Below are 22139 nucleotides of genomic sequence, written 5' to 3' on the forward strand. Positions count from 1 at the left end.
CCAGGGTTGATCCCCTGGTTTGATGGTAATGGTTGAGTGGGGGATATGCTGGGACATGAGGTAACAGATTGTGCTGGAGTACACTTCTACTGCCGTTGATGGCCCACAGCATCTCATGGATGCCCAGTCTTGAGTTGCTAGATCTGTTCCAAATATGTCTCAATTGGCTGTGATAGACCCACACAATACGATGGAGGTAATTCTCAATGTGAAGGCGGGACTACGTCTCCACAAGGACTATGCAGTGGTCACTCTTACCGATACTGTCATGGACAGATGCATCTGCAGCTGGCAGATTGCTAAGGATGAGGTCAAGTATGTTTTACCCTCTTGGTTCCCTCATGACCTGCTGCAGACCCAGCAGTACTGCTGCCGAGCAGTTGGCGGTGGACATTGAAATCCCCCACCCAGAGTACATTTTGTGCCCTTTCCATCCTCAGTGCTTCCTCCAAGTGTTGTTTAACATGGAGGAGTACTGATTCATCAGCTGAGGGAGGACGGTGTGTGGTAATCAGCAGGAGGTTTCCTTGCCCATGTTTAACCTGAAGCATTGAGACTTTGTGGGGTCCGGAGTCAATTTTGAGGACTCCTAGAGCAACCCCCTCCCAATTGTATACCACGGTGCCACCCCCTCTGCTGGGTCTGTCCTGCCGGTGGGACAGGACATATCCAGGGATGGTGATGGTGGTGTCTGGGACATTGTCTGTATGGTATGATTCTGTGAGTATGACGATGTCAGGCTGTTGCTTAACTAGTCTGTGAGACAGCTCTCCTAATTTTGGCACTAACCCCCAGTTGTTAGTGAGGAGGACTTTGCAGGGTCGACAGGGCTGTTTCTGCCATTGTCTTTCTCGGTGCCTAGGTCGACACCAGGTAATCCATCTGGTTTCATTTCTTTGAGGCTTTGTAGCAATTGGTACAACTGAGTGGCTTGCTCGGCCATTTCAGAGGGCAGTTGAGAGTCAACCACATTGCTGTGGGTCTGGAGTCACATGTGAGGACCAGGTGAGGATGGCAGATTTCCTTCCCTGAAGGGCATTAATGAAGCAGATGGGTTTTTCTGACAATCGATGATGATCTCATTGTGATCAGTAGATTCTTAATTCCAGAGTTTTGTTTTTTGAATTCAAATTCCACTATCTGCCATGGCGGGATTTGAACCTGGGTCCCCAGAACATTAGCTGAGTTTCTGGATTAATAGTCTAGTGATAATACCACTAGGTCATCGCCTAGTGGTATTGTCGCTATTATCATGAAATTTTTTTTTTATTAAACACAGAACCATTTAAAATAAAATCAATGTTGGAGGAGTGGTTGACTTTAGCCAGTCTCAATATACTTTCATCTCATGACATTTTGATTACTTTTCAAATGATCTCCATAACCTAAGCCGTCAACACCCATCACTGGAGGACTTTGAGGGCTTTTCTCATCTGTCCAATTTCTGTACGAAATGAGCTATGTGAATAAATGTTTTATTTATTTCCAACATATAGAAATTATTGAATAAATACATTCATCAACACTGAAAGCTCATTTTGATTGTCATCTGATCACATTATTAACCTAACATGTGCCTACATAATTATGCTATTGATACCTCTGTCATATCGTTGAGGAAGAGCTGCAGTAAATAATATATAAATATAATTTTAATCTGCATGTTAGGGAAGGAGTTAAATAATTTCTCCTCAGCTACACTTAGAAGCCGATCAATATTCTCTTCATACTGTGTTAGAACTGCTAATGTCTCACTTTGTATCAATGGTGATTGAAGCATCTGAGCTGACAATATATTTAATACCTCTATTCACATTCCTGGATTCATTGTAGCAACTGATTCTTCAGCTATTTTATTATTTCTGTTTTTTTAGGATATTCCATTTTTTTCTTCTTTTGATTTAATGCAAACTGAAAATCCAAATTTTAATGAAAACAGCAATTTGTATATATTTCTGCATATATTATTCAAATAATACATTCATAATACTTCAAAACTTGCCATGTTTATACGTGGGAATGTCTTCAAATACTGCATCTGTTTACTTTGTTGGAACTTGGCCATGCTCAGGATATAGCTTGTTGGTCTCCCGTGCAAAATACTTTCTTCCTGAATCTGTTTTTCTGCTAGTTGACTCGTCTGCACTTCTCACTATCTTACTACTCGTCAGAGGCTGTTAGCTGAATTGGCTGGATGGCTGGTTTGCAATGCAGATTGACATCAACAGCACAGGTTGGATTCCAGTGCTGAATAAGGTTACGAGGAATGTTGTTTCTTCCCAGCCTCACCTGAAGCATGGTGACCCTCTGGTTAAACTCACCACAAGTTGTCCCTGTCTGTCATGAGAGAGCAGCTTTATCATTCTCTAGGACTAGGGTAACTACTTATCAATGTAATCTTGCACTCCATTTATCTCTTGCACACTTTAGTCTCTAAATCCTTTTGGCTTTTGTACACTTCCTTTCATTGTCCCTATCTCTCCGAATCCTCCTCCATCTATCTTTCTGTAACAAACATTGCTGACAAAAATAAATCTATATGGCTTTGCTGATCCAGTTTAGAGTTGAGACTTGGAGACAGTAAGGACTGCAGATGCTGGAAGCTAGAGTCAGCCCTGACAAGGAGTTTTGGCCCGAAACGTTGACTTCCCTTCTCCTCAGATGCTGACTGACCTGCTGTGCTTCTCCAGTTTAGAGTTGATATGGCATCTGTTGTGCATTTGTTGGAAAAGGTTTTTATTTTGTCTTCCTGGATATTTTCAACATGTTTCACGTTGATCCATCAGGAGGGTTTTCTGTAAGATTTTGGTTCAAACGTCTACAATCACATTACCAAGACTATCCAAACTATTTCTATTTTTCCATTTCATGTCAAAAGGCACTAATTCTGTGTAGATTAACAATTTATTTTTATGCTGATTTTATCATCTATTTTCTGTTTTATTATATCAGAATGTGCAAAATATTTCAAATGAGCATAAGGGTACAGTAACTTAGTAGCTGTGATATTCAACCAGCATCCCAGAGGGTGTGAGTGAAAATCTCAGCATGTCAACTTGGAAAGCAAATTCATTAAATTGTGGGTTTGCATCAGAGAATGAAGGCCACCTGATTGAATTGGCTTGGCGATGTACTTCAAGGATGAAACCTGTCACCGTTCTGGCTGCTTTATAACTCATAAATCGCACGTTGTGATGGACTCTCGGGTTTAGATATTCTACCTTCTATCAATGCATCAGTTTGGTTTTGTGGATCAGCATCCATTCTAGAAGCTGTCTGATTTTAATTTCCACTAATTTCAATGAAAATTAAAGCTGGCCAGTCAATCTTGACTTGACTCAGTGGAAGCTGCTTTAACACTTAGTTTGCTAGGCCGAGGTTAAAATTCCTTTGCAGAGGTTGGCGCACACAGTGACAGTGCTGCATTATCAGAGTACTGTCTTTCAGACAAACCGTTGAAACTTGGCTCTATCTGCTCTGTTGGGGTATGGAAGATACTGATTATGTTGCATCACCAAATTTTATTGTCACTTTGTATTCGACGATGCACGATCAGAATAGTAATTCCCGCTGAATGTAAAGTGCAATGGATTTGTAAGTAAACAAGGGAAGAAACTGGCAGCGCTTTGCTTCCATATTACTCCTGCTTCAAGTCTTGTTGCCATGCTAAGATAACAAGGTGTGGAGCTGGATGAACGCAGCAGGCCAGGCAGCATCAGAGGAGCAGGAAAGCTGACAGTTCCTACTATCTCTTGTTGCCATGCTAAGATGTGTTCACAAAAATTACACAAACAAAAAAAACCCCATGTTGAGTTCTTCAAGAAAAGCTATTTTCAGAACTGCAAGTTTAGATCTTATGCATCTTTTTCTTCTCTGGCAGCCCCTTAAGTTTGAGGACAACTTACTTTCACTCTCAGGGTGGGTTCTGCGGTGGCTGAATAGTCCAATCCTGGAGTCACAGACTCTGCACAGATGGTGTAGGAGGTGTCTGGGGACTTGGGTGTGTGGGATACTCTCCATTCTTTGCACTCTTTCTGCTGCTTGCACTTAGCCTCCATGTGCTCCAAGTGGTTGATGCCTTTATGGATGCTTCATCTTTCGCTTGTGTGTTCTAGGGCAAGTAATTCCCAAGTGTCAGTGGGGACTTGCATTTGTTTAAGGAGGCTTGTGGGGAGCCCTTGTCGTGCTCCCTCTGCCCTCCATTTGCCATTGTGGAGATCAGAGTAGAGCACTTGTTTAGGGGAACATGTGTCGGGCATGCAAACATTGTGGCCTGCCCATTGCAGCTGGTGAGGCGGGGCTAGTGCCTCAATACTGGGAATGTTGGTCTGGGACAGAGCTTTCACATTGGTACCACGTCCTGCCGATGGATTTACTGAACTTTGTGAAGGCAGCATTGGTGACAATCCTTCAGGAATTTGAGGTGTCTGCTGTACATGCTCCAAGTTTCTGCTGCATACAACAAAGTTGGGGGCGACGGCTTCTCTGTAGACCATGCATTTGTTGCTGGGTTTGAGGTCTTGTACTTCGAACGCTCTGTTCCTCAAGTTCCTGAGCCTCTGACTGTGTGTACGTGTAAGTGTTGTCTGCATACTGCAGCTCACTAACAGAAGTTGGAGTGGTCTTGGTTCTGGCCTGCAGACAAAAGTTGAACAGTTTCCCACTCATCCTGGACGCTAGCTCCACTTTTGCAAGTAGCTGGAGTGTTTCTGCGAGAAAGACAGACAGAAGTGTTGGTGCAACGATGCAGCCCCCTGCTTGTCCCCAGTTTGCACTTGCATCGGATGTATGGTGGATTTGTTGCTGAGGATAATGGCTTGTATGTCATAATGAAGCAAATTTCTGTCGGCAGCCAAATTTGAAAAAGGTATTCCTCAGTCCTTCAACGATTGACAAAGTCAGAGGTCTTTGTGAGATTGAGGAAGGTCACATACAGAGATTGGTGCTGTTCCCTGCAACTTTCATGGATTTGTCATGCACTGAAAGTCATGTCCATTGTGCCCCTTGACAGGCAGAAGCCATGTTGAGACTCAACGGGGAGCTCTTCAGATACTGGGAGGAGGCTGTTGAGGAGGTAGACAGTAAGGAAATCCCTCTGTAATTTCCACACTCAGACCTGTCTTCTTTCGTGAAGATGGTCACAATTACAGTGCCTGTGAAATCTCCAGGCAGGCTGTCTTCCTTCCAGACAAAGGCACTGAGGTCATAGATTCATGTCAAGATATAAAATAGATATACAAAGGGTTGACTTGAGATATGTAAACTCATTGTAGCAGTCTGTTGCTTTGGCTTCTTGACGTGTATAATATAATCTACATTTGTCTGCAAAATCAAATTATTGTTAACAGCTCTTTATACTTTCTAAAGTGTTTTGTGTACATATTTATATTAAACTGGGTGTTCCAAAATGGTAAAACCCAACAAAAAATCTACTCCATGTTCTGCCCAAAGAATGCCATCAAGAATACATGGGATTTTCCTAGACACAAACTCAAGAATGTAATAGGAAAAGCTCAGCCCCTCCACTGAATGAACCAGACAAGAAGCACATAACATAACATGGACAGGTTTGAAAGAACTAGGCCTATGTCATGCATGGACTTGAGGTTAGCCTGAACCCTGTACTTATTCGACAAGCTCGGTGCATTAGCACAGAGGTTATCATCAGCACTTTTATGGAGCTCTACTCAAGCAGGCCTTTCTCTTGGCTTTCTTGAAAACTTCTTACGAAGAGGTAACACCTCATAAAAAAGCCAATTTTTAATTTCAGAAAAATGTTGTTTTGTGAATGTAAATGTTATTTAGTTATGTTACATTTCTTTTCAGTAGCTGGTCTTTTTCATTTTCTTTGTGAGTGTGAGAACCCTTAATTAGGAGAGGATTCAGCAAAGATTAAGAAGGAATATAAGCTGCTTCATGCCCAATATGGAGGAGTTGAGCTGAATAGCGACTACATTTCCATTTGATAGTCCATTCTGGCAGCACATTTCTCAGCCATATTTCAATTCCTGTACTTAAATCAACATCATTTTGCAATTACTTTATGTATGTTCTGGGATAGCTTGGGTGTGCTGTCACCATCTTCCATGTTCTTGATTTTTCAAAATCACTTTGGATTATAGTACCTAAAATATATACTTATACATTAAGATGAACAATCTTTACCCTGCCCTCTTCTCCCCATCCCCAACCATCATTCCATTCTCCTCCATCCCCACTCTCTCTGCTCACGTCAAATTACTTTGACATCAAAAGCTGAAATAACTGCTGGTGTAGTTATTACTGCAGTTGCTCAAGGGAGCTATTCAGATGCCTCATTTATTGAAGCTTAATAGATAAAAAAGCCAAATTGGGTCTCATGATAAAAGCCTAATCAAGTTATAATCTGCATAATTTTCACATAAGCTTTGGTGTGAAATTTACATAATTTATGTTGCAGAAGATACTAATGTGATATTAAAAAGTATTTAATATAGTCACTGAATTTTATTTATCATGATCACTGATTGTTCCGCTATTCGACACTTGTTTTTGTTCACTATCTGTTGGATATTGCAAAATGATTATCATCTTAAAATATGCTGGTTGGTGTTTTGATCTGTGTCCTCCACAGAAGTATCCTTAGATACTTTGGGATGTCTGTCACCAATACTACAGAGGACCACTGTCAGCTTCCTTTTTTATTATTTCCATATTAGCTCTCATGCACAACTACAGTAACTAAGAGTCTCAAACAACATGGGAGTTGTATTGTCTGAGTGGTGAAATACATAGAATAAGACAGCCTTTTCTGCAGGAATTCTCTGTGGGCTAAAGTGTTAAAAGCAATAAATGGTTAGACTTTCCTCAAGTACAATAATAACAGAACTCCTATATGCCGTGACACTCTTCAACCCCACAAATTTTTGTGCCATCAGCATGGAGATTGTATGAATTATTCTAATGGCACAAAAATATTAAATTTGTTTTAGGTAGACTTTGAAATATTGGTTTGAATAGAATGCAGAAGGACTATGTAATAATTAGTGCTTTTTTTCATTAAGTCTTGATTTTTCTGGAGACTTTGAGGTACCTTTGTTTATTAAAACGAACCTGTCAGCATTCAGAATGCAAAGTTACTTCATTTTTATTGAGACAGGAAAGGAATTGAATACAGAACAATTGCATGAAATAAGACAGTGGGGTGAAAGATAATAGAAATCAATCTGCTAAACCTTTTTGATTTATTTTTAAAATCACATTTCATTTTGTTCTGGTTTAGTGATTTAAATTGTTTTGTTTCCAGGTATTTTGATCTCCTCATTCATTCACTCTTCCTTTGTGTTTTATTTTCCTGTAGTTGCAGGCAATTTGTATAAGTTGAGCTTTTCAACATGCTAAAGAACAAAACAGCAGCTAACAAATTTGCATGGCAACCATAAAGGCTGTTGCTTTTTTTTTGTTATTTATAATCCTTAAAGATACATTACAGATACCTTTCAACAACAACTGTTAACATAAGTTAATGTAACAATTTGATCAACTTAACTGAACCCGACCTTTAAAAAAGCTTCTTTCTCAGCATTCTGTTGAATACTATTCTTTATTTAAGTCAAATCTTTTTGGAAACATCAAATATGTAGTTAATATTTGGGGAGGATTTCCATTTGAAAAGGACATTTCGGATAGTGTTATTTAAAACAATTGAAAGAATGTGATTTCTTTAAAACTTGGAGATCTTTTTTTAAAGAAAACAGTTCAAAAGCCAGCAGCTTGGGTTTTATTGTGTCAGCATTAACTAATGGCCTGAAGCCCTCTCAAAAAACCTGAAGTCTATGTATTATGTATACAGCATTACTGGCTTTAGGTGTTGACTTGTCAACAAGGAAAATGAAAAATGTCAAGTTCCATGACTTCAAAGAAATGGCATGTTTGTAGGGATTTTTTTTAGGTCTCTGAACGTTAACATTTCTGATAAAAAGGGTTTTATGTTCACTATGTTTAACCCAAATGGAGAACATGTAATATTAATATCAGCAACATGATGGGAAGCTGTAAATACTAAATAAGTATCAAGTGACTTTTATTGATGAAATTATTTCAGGTTGCTGCTAGTGGGCTTGTCTGTTTGGTGAAACATTAATGTAACAAACCAAAAATAAATTTGGAATAAAAGCTTACATGAATTCCGGATCTACCAACATTAAAAAGGAGAGGGATGGTTGGGGGGAACTTGGTTTAAAAGAAGTTACAGGAGTTCATTTTTCCTGTGCTGCACATGTTCCCAAATTGAGGGATGTCTAATCAGTTGATATTCCCACTTCGATTTGAATTCTTAACAATTTTGGGTGAGGGGAGGTTGTTTGACTTTAAAGCATATTCCATTTCTCTGAACTTAAGATGTTGACAGCTTCCTTTGTACTGTAGCTCTCCACCATAATATTCCCTTCAGGAGCATACAAATATTATGTTTCAGTGGTGGGACTGTAGCAACTCAGAGAGTTTGTGCATACTTTATTTATCAGCAACCCATATTACAATGTAAAATGTGGCACATCAGAGAGTTTTAAAATGAGAGCTTGTTGTAACACTTTTCTGTTTCTTAATTTTCTTTTTGGAGATGCTATGCAAATAAAGTAACATTCTAACAACTGTGCTAACGTACACGCGTTATTCAATTATGGTTTTGTAGCAGGAAAAAAAAATTGGAATTTTCATCATTGCTATATAATCAAACTTGTATGACTCAAGGTCTGTTGCTCTTACTGCAGGTAAATCTCTGTGTTATCAGAAAATTGGTTAGGTGGATCACTTACTTGTGCAAGAATGCATCTAGATTTTCTTTTTCTCAATAAGGCAGTTAAGTTTATCAAAGGGAGGTTTTGTGATTTTCTGACTGAACTATTTCTTCACTGGCCAGGATTCACACCTCCAGGAATGGACAGACCTTCTCCTGACAATAGTCCAGTCCATGGCCTAGTCCGACAAACGTCTGTCACCACCGGGGCCAACATCCCAATGATGACTGAATTAGGTAAGATGATCAAATTTCCTCCTCTTGGCTGTGTTTTTGTCAATCCATTAATCATGAACGGGGCGGGTATTACTCATACTGACATATCAATCACTTGACATATTTGCCATTTGTCACAATCCACCAACAGTCCCCTCAAGTAAAGCATTTAAGATTAAGTTTCATGCTTAATGACTGCTTTCGTAGCTGGTATTTGCAAACTTTAATGCTGCTCAAGGGAAATATACCAGAAAAGCCACACACATACTCTGTCTATAGATAATTGGTGCTACATCCATATCTTAAACATTTCACTCCTTCCACCAGTACTACAATCTGGCGACAGGGCGTACTATTCGCCAGATACATTGCAACAACTCACTAAGGTTCCTTTCACAGCAATTTCCAAATCTGTTACTTTTGCCACCTAGGATAGGGACAACCAGGCCCATGGAAATGTAATAACAACTGCCTTGTCTCCAAGTCGCACATCATTTGACTTGGAAATATATTGCCATTCCTTTATCAATGCTTGGTCAATAATCTGGAGCTCCTTACATTACAGAGCTGTGAATGTACTTTCTCTCCATGGACTGCAGCAGATTTAGAGTACAGTTAACCAACAGTTTCTTAAGGGCATTTAGGAATTGGGCAATAAATTCCGGCCTTATTGTATACAATAGTATCAACATTGTGTGAATGATTTGAAAGAAAGCTGTTAATACTTAAAAAGGTCTATCTTCAATGTTTGCTTTTACCTGATCAAAAAATGACTTGAGATAATACAGTGAAATTTTGAGATGTGGCATTCATAAGAGCACAAATTTTAAAATTCTGGCATTCCAATTTTCCAAAAATAATGTTCAGTTTTAACTCACAACAAAACTTGCCAATGTAACATCATGTGTTGTATAAGTAGGCTTACTGTTTACATCTCAATATTCTTAATGCTTGATTTGAGGATGTTTCCACGAACCTAAGAGCAATGATTTCATTAAAATGTGTTAGACAATGCTATTCTGGTTAAGACAGGAGCTGGAAGCTTTAAAATCTTGGGCCAAATGTAAGAAATACAAGACTGCAGCCTTGGGGCCTGCAGTATAGACTTGTTGGTCAATGGCTGACATTCCCACTGACTATTACTGTAGCTAATTGTTCAATGATATGGACAGAATTCAGATTCATTATGCTCAAGAGTATCTGCTGTAATGTTTATATACAGATTGTTGCAACTGGACTGATCAAAGGTTGAAAGATGACTGTTCACTTCTGAAGCAAATCCATATATGTTAGAATGTTATTGAAGATGCAGCGAACCCAGTCATTCAGGCCTAGGGGTTCTAAGTTCAACTCTTGCTTCCATCTGTTTTCCCCGAACTCGGAGACATTATGTACAATTATGTCCACCCCAGCCAAAATCAGCAAATTCAGCTCAGACTTCGAAACAATCCTTAGCCCTTAAGATTTGATACTCTGTCATTCATTTACCTTTTGCAAATCAAGGTGGAAAGTGCAGTGCTGACCAATTGTCATCCTAGTGTCAATAGTATTGTATATTTAAATAGATTTTGTTGAACCTATAATCGGTCATCTTCCTAACGTCGATCAGTGTTACTACAAGATCTGTAACTTGCTTGCAGGTATTACAATGGCCCACGTTGCCAAAGATAGTGGATGCACTGGTAGTACTCTTCCACGAATCCTTAGATTTCTGGAAAAGCCCCAGAGGATTGGAAACAAAAACAGATGTTGCTGGGAAACTCAGAAGTCTGGCAGTATCTGTAGAGAGAAAGCAGTTAACTTTTTGGGCCCCGTTTTGAAGGAGGGTCATGGGACCTGAAATGTTAGTTCTGCTGTCTCTCTACAGATGCTGCTGAGTCTTTATAGCAATTTTGTTTTGTTTTGTTTTTAACTTTCAGCATCATCAGTTCTTTGGCTTTTTCTTTCCCAGAGGATGTAAACTGCCAATGTAATACCTTTGTATAAAAAGAGAAGGAGGCTAAAACGAGGAGCTATAGGCTAGTTAGCTTAATGTCTGTTGATGGGAAGATGTTGGAGTCTCTTTTAGAAATATATATTATGATCAAGCCAAGTCAGTGTGGATTCATAAAGGGGAAATCATGCCTGAGAAATTTATTAGAATCTTTTGAGGAGATAACTAGGAAAAGATAGCTGAAGCATTGGATGTAATATATTTGGATTTTCAGAACCTGTTTGATAAGGTATCACGCATTTGGCAAATTAATAAGATAAGAGCCCGTGGTATTGGAGGTAATATATTAGCATGGATAGAGGATTGGCTAACTAATAGAAGGTAAAGAGTTGGAAATTTTCAGGATGTCAACTTGTAACTAGTGGTGTGCCAGAAGATCAGTGCCACACAGGAGATGCTAAATAAGGTAAAAGCCCATGGTGTTAGGAGCAGTGTACCGGCACGGATAGAGGATTGGCTGACTGGCAGAAGACAGAGAGTTGGGATAAAGGGGTCTTTTTCAGGTGGCAGCTGGTGCCTAGTGGAGTTCCGCAGGGTTCAGTGTTAGAACCACATGTTATACATTAACAATCAAAGGAACTGAGGGAATTTTTGCAGAGTTTGCAGATGAAACAAAAATATTTGGAGGGACAGGTAGTCCTGAGGAAGTGGGGAGGCTGCAAAAGGACATGGACAGGCTAGGAGAGCGGGCAAAGAAATGACTGATGGAATACAATGTGGGAAGTGTGAAGTTATGCACTTTGGTAGGAGAAATAGAAGTGAAGACTATTTTCTAAACAGGGAAAGGTTTCAGAAATCTTGGGACTCCTAGTTCTCTTAAGATTAACATGTAGGTTCTTTTGGCAGTTAGGAAGGCAAATACAATGTTAGTGTTCATTTCAAGAAGGTCAGAATACAAGAGCAATGATGTAGTACTGAGGCTGTATAAGGCTGTTGTCAGACTGCATTTGGAATGTTGTGAGCAGTTTTGGGCCCTGTATCTAAGGAAGAATGTGCTGACATTGGAGGGGTCCTGAGGAGGTCGGCAAGAATGATCCCGGGGATGAAGGGCTTGTCAAATAAGCAGTGATTGAGAACTCTGGGTCTGTATTCGAAGGAGTTTGGAAGGATGAGGCAGTAGGGGGTGTGGCTTTCATTGAAACTTTTAGAATGCTGAGAGGCCTGGAGAAAATGGATATGCAGAAGATGTTTCCGGTAGTAAGAGGGACTAGGACCCAAAAGTATAGCCACAGTGAAGGGATGACTCTTTAGAACTGAGATGAGGAGGAATTTTTCAGCCAGAAGGTGGTTAATCTGTGGAACTCATTGCCTCAGAAGGCTGTACAGGCCAAGTCATTGAGTATATTTAAGACACTGATAAATAGGCTTAATTAGTTAAGGGCATCAAGGGTTCTGGAACAAGTCAGGAGAATGAGGTTGAGAAGCATATCAGCCATGATTGAACGGCAGACAAACTCAATGGGTCGAATGGTCTAATTCTGCTCCTAAGTCTTATGGTTTTCAAGGCTGAATCATTAAGTATATTCAAGGCCAATATGGACAGGTTTTAATCAGTCAGGGAATCCAGAGGAAAAGGCAGAAAAGTGGAATTGAGGATTATCAGATCAGCTATGATCTCATTGAATAGTGGAGCAGACTCGAATGGCTGAATGGCCTCAGAATTCTAAATTTAAATTCGAATTCCTCAAAGAATTCTAGTAAGTTTGTCAGGCACAAGTTCCCGTTCATGAAGTCATGCTCTTACATCTTTTGTGACAGACTCTTATCATTTTTCCATCAACAGGCAGCTGATCTAACTGGCTTATAGTTACCTGTTTTCTATTTGCTTCCCTTTCAAAATAAAGGTGTTACATTAGTAGTTTGCAGTCCTCTAGGACATATCCAGAATCTAAGGATTTTTGGAAGATTACCACTAGTGCATTCACTATCACTCTAGCTACTTCCTTTCATATCCTAATGATGGTAAAATGTAGGTCAGTAGGAAATGTTATCATTATATTTGTGCTATGGAAATGTGTTATGCCTGATGTTGTGATTTAGAAATTATCAATTATGTCAGTCACCTGAGTCATCTTGCACTTCATCTGGAGGTCAAAGATGGGCCATGAGCGCAGGGACACCATGTACAAACTCTGAATAAGAGGGAAAAGGCACCTTTATGTATGGCTACATCAAGCTGTGCATAGACTCTTGGTACACAAATTGTCACTGTGTACCCAGGTTCTATCTGTCCCCAGTGTTGCAAAGGATGAGTTTGGCCTCAAAGTATGTAAATAGTGTCCTGCATGAGTAAGAAATGCCTTTGGAAAAAACTATTTTTGTGAAATTACTGCCAAATTGATATTTGCAATAAGGCAATATTACAAATGTTGGGCCTGCATCACACAATTTCTCAGGTTTAATTTATCAGTCCTTTGAATCTTTTAACTTCTACAGTCTGAGGTTGATCTTTACTGCCCAATGATTTGTCGTAAGATGAAATCCAAGGACCAAAACAATAAAGCGTCTTGATATCTGAACTGAAATCAGTAATCCACCCTGTGTCACCGTGCATACCTCTTCAGTCTGCTGAAAAATAGACTAATGAACATTCAAGTGCAATGAGACCAAATTTGTGTAACTTTCACATCACAAGCATAAAACTGTGTTTTGATTGTAACAAATTACAAGTTTTATTTCATGAATTCCTTAAAATATAAAACAAGTTATGCATAAACTGACCATGTTGATGGGCTAGATATAACTTTTCTGCCCAATAATTTCTCCGATTGGCACAAGCTTGAGAAAAGTGCTGTCTTGCTTTGAATTTATTTCTCTTCCTTGGTCTTCAAGGTATTCCCAGTCCTTTGTTATCTTATTTCCTAATTAACAGGTCTCATTTTAACTTACAATGGTAGTGCAAAATGAGTAATATTGAATTGATCATTCATTGTAAATCCCTCCAGAATCTCCTCCATTGAAGTCATCGGGAAGAGAAATTGGAAGAGGTAGCTGGTCTGATATGAGGCCTTTAATGCCATATCTGTCCTAGGTAAAAGTTCCCTCCAACAACCATCTGCAATCCTTGAATAAATAGGCCATGCTAATATAAGTAGGTCTGGATATTTATGATATGTTTATTTCATTTGTTTTGAGATAAAAATGTGTGCAGGAAGCAAGACTTAACCAGCACGTTTAGGTAAATCTAATTAATATTGCTTGTGTTAGCTGATTTAACCACTTACAAACAGATTGTTAACTTTATATTGTTATTTTGTAATAAATTGTGTTGAGGTTATACATAGTCAAATAGAAATTCAGAATATTTTCCCTCTATACTGTTCTGTTTATTTCAGTGCTGGTGCTGACAATCTGCTTCATACCCTTGATTAATTTCCACACTACAGGAGTAAGACTCACGTTTAAAACCTTCTCACATTAAAATATCTATGAAGTGTCTCACACAATGAACTACTTTTTGAAGTGCAGTCATTTATGTCAGTATTTACACTAGAGGTTAACCACTGTGACATGATTACTGCAAGTTCACTAGGATATAATTGTAGTTAGTTATGATAAAGGCTCTGAACAGGATATATTAAACATGTCATATGAAATCTTCAATAATTGTAATAATCCTTTTTCCTTTTTTGTGTGGGACCTGGTTATCATGATGAAAACATACAGTAACCTTTTGACTTTCTTTTAAAGGTACAATAGTTTCTGGAGTCTTTGCATTAATGAGCAAAGTTGCCTGGGCAACATAGTGAATAGCTTTGACCCAGATTTTGCTGGGAAAATAAGGCACATGCAGTTAATAGTGTGTAAATAAGCCAGCAATTTGAGGCAAGAAGAGATCCGCAATGAATTGCAAATTGCCACAAAATGCTGAGCAATTTACGCCATTAGCCTCACAAAATGGGAGCTTGTCAACAACACATTGCACCATATATACAAATTAATTTTCTGCGGATAGTTAGGGCTGCTATTTCAGAGCATAAGGACTATTATTAGGGCATTCTGTTCTCCTGACTCAGCCATGGATTCCCACAAAGGGAACAAGTGAAACTCTGCTGTCTCACTCTGACAGGTTGGAAATTGTTGTTAGAAGTATTTTAAATCTTAAGTTTTTCTCCTTTATCTTTCTCGTTCCAATTTTTCTTTTGGTCTCTTTATTTCACTTTCTTTATCTAATTTGATCTGATATCTAACTCACCTGATTTCCTTCTTTATCATTCACTGTATTTCTTTCTGACTTGTGACTGGTTAGGGGATTAGAGATCTAAACAGAGATTTTCCAAGCAGGGTTCATCCCCATATCAGGACCAGATAAGGTTTTTAAGCCCGTTCAGGCAGGCAGTGGGGCCGTGAAAGCAATCTTCGTGGTGCTGTATTCTTAATTGGCTGCTTCAGTAAAGAATGATGGGCTTGCTGGTCTCATTGCCAGCCCAATCAATGGGTCAGCAGAGGGATTTGGCTGCTGCTCCGGTTGCAAGGGTAATGAGAGGACACGTTCATCTATTAGTGCGCTCTCAGAGGAGATAGAAGATGATTTTGACTGCTGGTGCCAGGTGGGCATGCCCCAATGATTAGGAGGTGTAATGCCTCCCAGCAGCAGGCACTGTCAGTGCGGCATTTTCTGTCGGGGTGATCTCAGATTGCAATGACCCAAGCCGCCTCACTGAGAAGCTGCTTCGAGGTGAGTAGCAGCATCCCCACGAGAGATTAGACCATCCTGGGGGAATTCATCCTTAATTATCCCTTAGCAGTTTTCAGCATGAAACTAGTTGACAAAGATTCAACTCACAGGGCACAGAATACATTTTGGACTAATCGTCACCTCTAGATCAAAGTTTGCCAAGATGAGAGCCTCACCCTATTGTGAGCAAAAGGATGAAAGTGAAATAAATTTTTAAGGTAATTGGAGGAAGGTATAGGGGTGATTTCAGAGGTAGGTTCTTCACACAGAGAGTGTTGGGTGTGTGGAATGCACTGCCGGGAGTGGTAGTGGAGGCAGATACTTTAGAGACTTTTAAGTGACTCTTGGATAGGCACATGGAGGATCGTAAATATGCGGGGTAGGGTAGATTGACCTTAGTAGGATAATAGGTCGGCACAACATCGTGGGCTGAAGGGCTTGTACTGTACTGTTCTATGTTCTATTTTCTAAAGTGCCTACGACAGTCAGCCCAATGGAGATAGTTAGATCAACAAGTAGAAATCCTGCCTTGACACAGTCAAAAAGTTACACAGCACGGAAACAGATCCTTCAGTCCAACCAATCCATGTCGAACATAATTCCAAAGCAAACTAGTCCCACCTACCTGCTCCTGGCCTGTATCCCTCCAAACCTTTCCTATACATGTACCTATCCAAATGATAGAATTCTTCTCAAAAGTTCGGAGAGATTCTCTCCACACAATAATCCAATGAAGTCATGAAAAAGTTTATGATTTTTGCTGTAACTAGTGCACAGAGGCAGTCAGCTCCTATTGTTAGTTGAACAAGAGGGAGTTTTATATCCTCTTAACTCATTACCTGTACTCCATCTGACCTAGCAGCACTTGATGTTGAAAGTGAAGCACTTTCAGTTCCAGTGCAGTTGCCTCTCACAAAAGTCATTAAAAAAATTAGAGATTGAAAATCAAGTTAAGATGAAGGGTTGCTTGAACCTAATTAAGAAACAACATGAAAGGCAACAGTAGACAATATATATCGAAGGAGTAGGAGCAGGTAATTCTTGGTGAAGAGACACTTAATTTGTAATCCCTGGAAAACGTTATTTATATTATTTTTCAGACAAATTCTCAGAATATTGGGAATTACTTGAAATATGCTTTTAATTAACGAATAATATCTAAAAGATTTTGCAGCTTTTTCTTCTTAATTATTTTAATAACCATAAATGTATTATTTGGATATAATATATAAAGCACAAAACAAAGAGAGAACTTTACTTTTATTGTAATGCAGCAGGTTTAGCGAAAACAATTTTATTCAATAGCCCTGACGAAGCTTCATATGGTGGTGTTCATCTGCCGTGGCAACTTAACTGTGTCAGTCTATACAGTAACCACTTAGAAATGTAGAAACTAGACCAACATGTGCTCAGCCAATTCCCCCTAGCTTTATTTTGGGACAAAGGTGACCGATAACTCCTATGTCATTTTCGGACCTGAATATGCATTTTTCTATTCTTAGCTGAATCAATAGTTGATTCAATTCCCCTTACGGAAGCCATGTAGGTAGATAATAAGCCGCAGTTCATGAGGGACTGTAGGCATCTCTAATGGAGGGAAACAGTTGGTTACATAGTTTGAGGAGCATCATGTCAAGCATGGGGCAGGAGCAAAGGCAGGTTCCAAGTTTACCTCAGTTCGAATGGGAATTGAGCTTGTGCTGTTGGCATTATTTTGAACCATACTGTAGCCATCTGGCCAATTGAACTAACCAGTCCCCCTCAGTCTTTTGAACACTTGAACTGGATGGCACAATCTTCAGCAAAATCATTTTAAAATTGAACGTAGCTCATGACTTCACTTTTTTTCTATTCAAACCCATTTGATAACTAGCTCAGGTGCAGAATTGTGAGATGCACATCAAATCTTCACAACACGTGCAGCAAGACCTGGATAATATCCAGGTTTGGGCTGACAAATGGCAAGTAACAGTCATGCTATGCAAGTGCCTGGCAATGACCATGTCCAACAAGGGAGAATCTAACCACTACCCTTTGATATTCAATGGCATTACCATTTCTGAATCCCCCATTATTGACCCCCTTCGGGTTGCCATTGATCAAAAACTGAACTGGACTAGCCATATAAATACTATGGCTACAACAGCAAGTCAAAGGAATCCTGCAGTAAATAACTCACCTCCTGATTTGCCAAAGCTTGTTCACTGTCTACAAGGCAAAAGTCAAGAATGTGTTGGAATATTCTTCACTTGCATGGATGAGTGCAGCTTCAACAGCATTCATGAAATTTGACACCATCTAAGACAAAACAACCCACATATTAGCACCACATCCAAAAATATTCACTCTCTCGATCACCAACATTCAGTTGCAGCAGTATGGACCATCTGTAAGATGCACTGCTGAAATTCACCAAGGCTTCTTAGACACCAACTTCCAAACCCACGACTACTATCATTTAGGACAGGGACCACAGATGCACGGGAAGACTATCTACAAGTTCCTCTCCAAGCCACTCACTTTTCTGACTTGGAATTATATTGCTGCTCCTTCAGTTTCACTGGGTCAAAATCCTGGAATTCTCTCCGTAACAACATTGTAGCTACATACACACCAAATGGACTTCAATGGTTCAAGAAGGCAGCTCACCACCACTTTCCCGTAGAGATGGGCTATAAACGTTGGTCCAGGCAATGAAATCCACACCTCCTGAATGAATATAAAATCCCAAAACAATCTCTTCTAGTTTAATTCAGTTATACAAATGTGTTTAACCTGTTCAAGCACCATTTCCCAACTAGTGCTTTAGTTGCACTTATTGCATTTTTTTTTTTTACTTTTCAGCTTTTATTCCTAAAATTGAAAGTTAAATACCAAAAAGACATGAACCATGAGTTAGATATTTGCAACAGAGATTTGATTTGCACTGCCCTGTTTTCACTTGTGCCCTAATCTGCAAGATAACAATTAAACACCTATGTTCATTGGTTTGGAACCGTTCTATTTTGCATGCATGTTTCATCGGTTTCGCTAAAGGAAGTCCAAGGCAAACAAGCTAAAACATAGCTTTGCTCGAATCATTAAGTTCCTTTTTGTCACAGTGTGGTAAACATATGTAGTAGCATGTTAAAATCAGATTCAACTTAGCTTTGTCTAATGATATATTAAAATAATTAATTCACAATGCTGTCTGACTTTTGTGAGCCATTTTACTTGACTTTAACATGATAATTCATTTGCATTCTGTTCTACAGTCTTGATCCAGAACTAATTTTCTTTACAGTCATCTGTGGTTTTTTATAGCCTTTTGACTTCCAACGTAACAGAGACAGGCTGGTTAATCTTTAGGCTCCAGGGAAAACAACTTCTGACTAGCATGTTAACCTCCTTCCATCTGATTTTAGCTTCACATGTCATCCTGGAGTTGACTTGAGAAGTTAACATGCCATTGCCGAGACATTTCTATGAATTTACCAATGAACCTCAGTTTCTATAAGCAAAATCAATCTCTTACTAATCAAAACTTGGATCCTATGTATATGTTAGAATTAACAGTGTCCCTTTTTATAATACAGATATTTTCATGTCCACCCTCTAAGAGACTGGCTGCGGCAAAGCAAACGTGTCCATTTCGATCTTTGTCAATGTGAACTTTCCCCTTGTGCTTTTCTTTCTAACTGATTTATTGTTCTTTGTATCTACAGTCCAGATCATTTGTAATGTATTGATGACCTGACCACATGTCCAATGTGGGTATATTACATGACACATGTAGCATGCAGTACCCTTTTCTTTAATGTACTAATATCATAATGCTGTGTACATCTAGCAGTTTTGCCACAATTCTAAAACTTCTGTATATATTCTCTGTAATTGTTTGTGTCGAAACAACCTAATACAAAATCTATTCACTCTTTGCTTCAGCACTTGCATATTTATCTCTGCCTTACATGATAGAGTTGGCGTCTCGGGTCCTGTCATCTTGCAAAAATTGCAGAAATATTAAATGACATCAAATTGCTGTTGTCACACTTCAGTGAGCTACAAAAGGTTTCTCACCTGGTTTGATAACGCTACAATGTAAGCTAGCTTTTCATCTCAGATCACTGCTGCATTTGGGTGCTTTATGAATGCACTATCTAGTTAGGGCATATACTAAAGCAGTGAGGGCCTCAGAGCAACCCTTCTCCCACAGCTGCCAACTGGACATTTGACAAAATATTTTCAAGTTGGAGTAATGAGAGTGCATGTTCACTCAAGACTATGTTCACTGATTTAATATTTCATCCCCAATGAAGGAGTTTTGAAGAAAGCAACCTATTGAGCATGAAGAGAAAGAGGGATTTTGAATTTTCTAATGAGTAAAGACGTGGTCATTGAATTAAATGTGCCATTATATCTGAATCATACACATACATATGAAGTAGCCTGTCAATTATTATTTTGTTTTTGACTTACAAATAGAATATTGTACTGTTCCTTCCATTCTATTGTAATCACATAAATAGATTCCATCTCTATTGTTGGAGAGGTTTTCCAAAATGTTCGTTTAAGGGAGAACTTCAGCGTCTCATCAGAGATCCATTCACTGGTTGTGGCCACAGGCATTAGTACATTTCAGGTTGGCATCCTGTTCCATATTGAATTCTAGCCAGGAGGCACCTGAAGTGAGAAAATAAAATTAATTACTAGTCAGGCATTTGAGCCAAGTGCTCCTTTGTCCAGACACGAAGTCTCCTTTGGTAAACAGAGATGAATGTCCTTAGTTGTGCATGTTTTCCTGTGATGAGGCCACCATTACTTAATCATTCCCCAACATGAGCCCTTAGCTGTCATTATTGTGTGGACAATAAATAGCACACTCCCATCTAAAATATTCACACTGTGTGAATGCATCCTTGGTATTTTTCTCAAGTTCACATAAACTGACACACACAATCTGTATTCTCAGTAGCAAAGCAAGTCACTGAGCACCTGACTATTAAATATTGCGCATTTTGGCAGGGGTTGTTTATACATGTGTGATGTGTGATTTCTGCTGACAGAAACTAACTGACAATGGTAATTTTCATAATAATAACTTGTTTGAAGTTTTTCTTTCAAGGACAACAAGCGTTTTCTTTAAAAGTATTGTATTTTCTGAGTGGAGGGGAGGGGAAGGAGAAGGGGGGAAGGTGGTTAACAGGGGAAAATTCATCCAGGTAGTTCTACCACCTACTGTATAAAGATCTTGTACCACATTCCCGTCTGTGGCATCTGTTGATTTCAGCTGAGAAATCTAGGAAGGGAAATTGTCAGCCAGTATCCCTGCTTCTGTTCATTCTCCAGTATGTTTCCTTTGGATAGTCAAGTCTTTACATTGACATAAACCATGTCAAATTTGGCTGTGATATCCCTTAAATGAACAACTTGCTTTACCCACTGGCCTTAAAAATAAAGTACCATGTGGATGAAGTGTGGCAAGATGGGCAGTGCTATTGATTTGTGATTCGGTACCTTCAAGAAAGGACTAGAGAAAATTGGAAGAATATGTCAAAAATAAACCTTCCCACATGGCTAGCAAAGATATATAGTGGTTCTTAAAGATGTTCAGACAAAGATTTTTACTGCTTTTTTAATGTATGCTCAATCCTGTTGTCTTTGATATCTACTTAATGAAAAGCTATTCTTTGCTTAGAAACTGTTTCTTGTGATAGTAAATATTTAATGAACTCGGTTCTGTACTTTGGTGCTCTTTGAAGTTATTACCTGTATGTTGTTTTTGTGCCTTTGTACTCTCCTGTTTACCAATTTCTCATTCATTATTAGTTAAACCTGGCAAATTGCTCCCTTTGGTTTCATTCAGTCAGGAAAAAAACATTGGAGCCAACATACCAATGATAACTGAGTTGGGTAAGCAGCCCCTTTCTCCTTTGTCCACAGTTTCACTTAACTCATCACTACTTCTTTTCATTTGGCTGAGAGAGATTTCTTCAGTGTTAGTGTCTTTCTTTTGCTGGCTATGATTGAGGTTGGCTGCCTTAGTTGTGTCCTTCTAATTTATTTTTAACGATTATTATTTTCACAGAATATCTCTTGCTCTTTGACCTCACTGTTCTGTCCTTGCAGCTGTTTCCATAGTATTTTGCTTGCAGTTCATTTCTGCAGCTTCAGCCTATTCATCAACCTCTGTCATGTTGATTGACAGTTCTTTCCACAGCTCTCACAGAAAGCCTGAATAGAGGGGAAAAAAAATCAAAACAAAACTTCAGATCAAACCTTCTTTCAAACTGTTTATTTTTGCTAGATTTGCTCTGAAGACAAAGTTCAGGGGTTGTAAAAGAAATAATAACTTCTACTTGCTTGCTATGCTTTGCACTTTGCACTGAAATTTGTAATATGTTAAAGCAAAATCTTAATAGATAACAATTTCCGATTTCTTAAAGCTAATGTTGACTGTTCAATAACTTCCATTATGCCTTATAACCTATTGAATG

The 22139-nt window shown here is 39.0% G+C and overlaps 1 protein-coding gene across 2 annotated transcripts in view; it reads left to right on the top strand.

The window, feature by feature from the left end:
• The window catches only part of LOC109914705 (calcium-activated potassium channel subunit alpha-1-like), a 100520-nt gene that overhangs the window by 29495 nt on the left and 48886 nt on the right, over window positions 1-22139 (top strand). For both annotated transcript variants that reach the window (XM_048616441.1, XM_048616440.1), the window contains exons 3-4: window positions 8900-9013; window positions 21472-21555. In XM_048616441.1, coding sequence (XP_048472398.1) covers window positions 8900-9013; window positions 21472-21555 — 198 coding nt within the window. The remainder of the gene's footprint in view (window positions 1-8899; window positions 9014-21471; window positions 21556-22139) is intronic.

Source organism: Rhincodon typus, chromosome 34, assembly GCF_021869965.1.
Source record: "Rhincodon typus isolate 14 chromosome 34, sRhiTyp1.1, whole genome shotgun sequence".
Lineage (NCBI taxonomy): Eukaryota > Metazoa > Chordata > Chondrichthyes > Orectolobiformes > Rhincodontidae > Rhincodon > Rhincodon typus.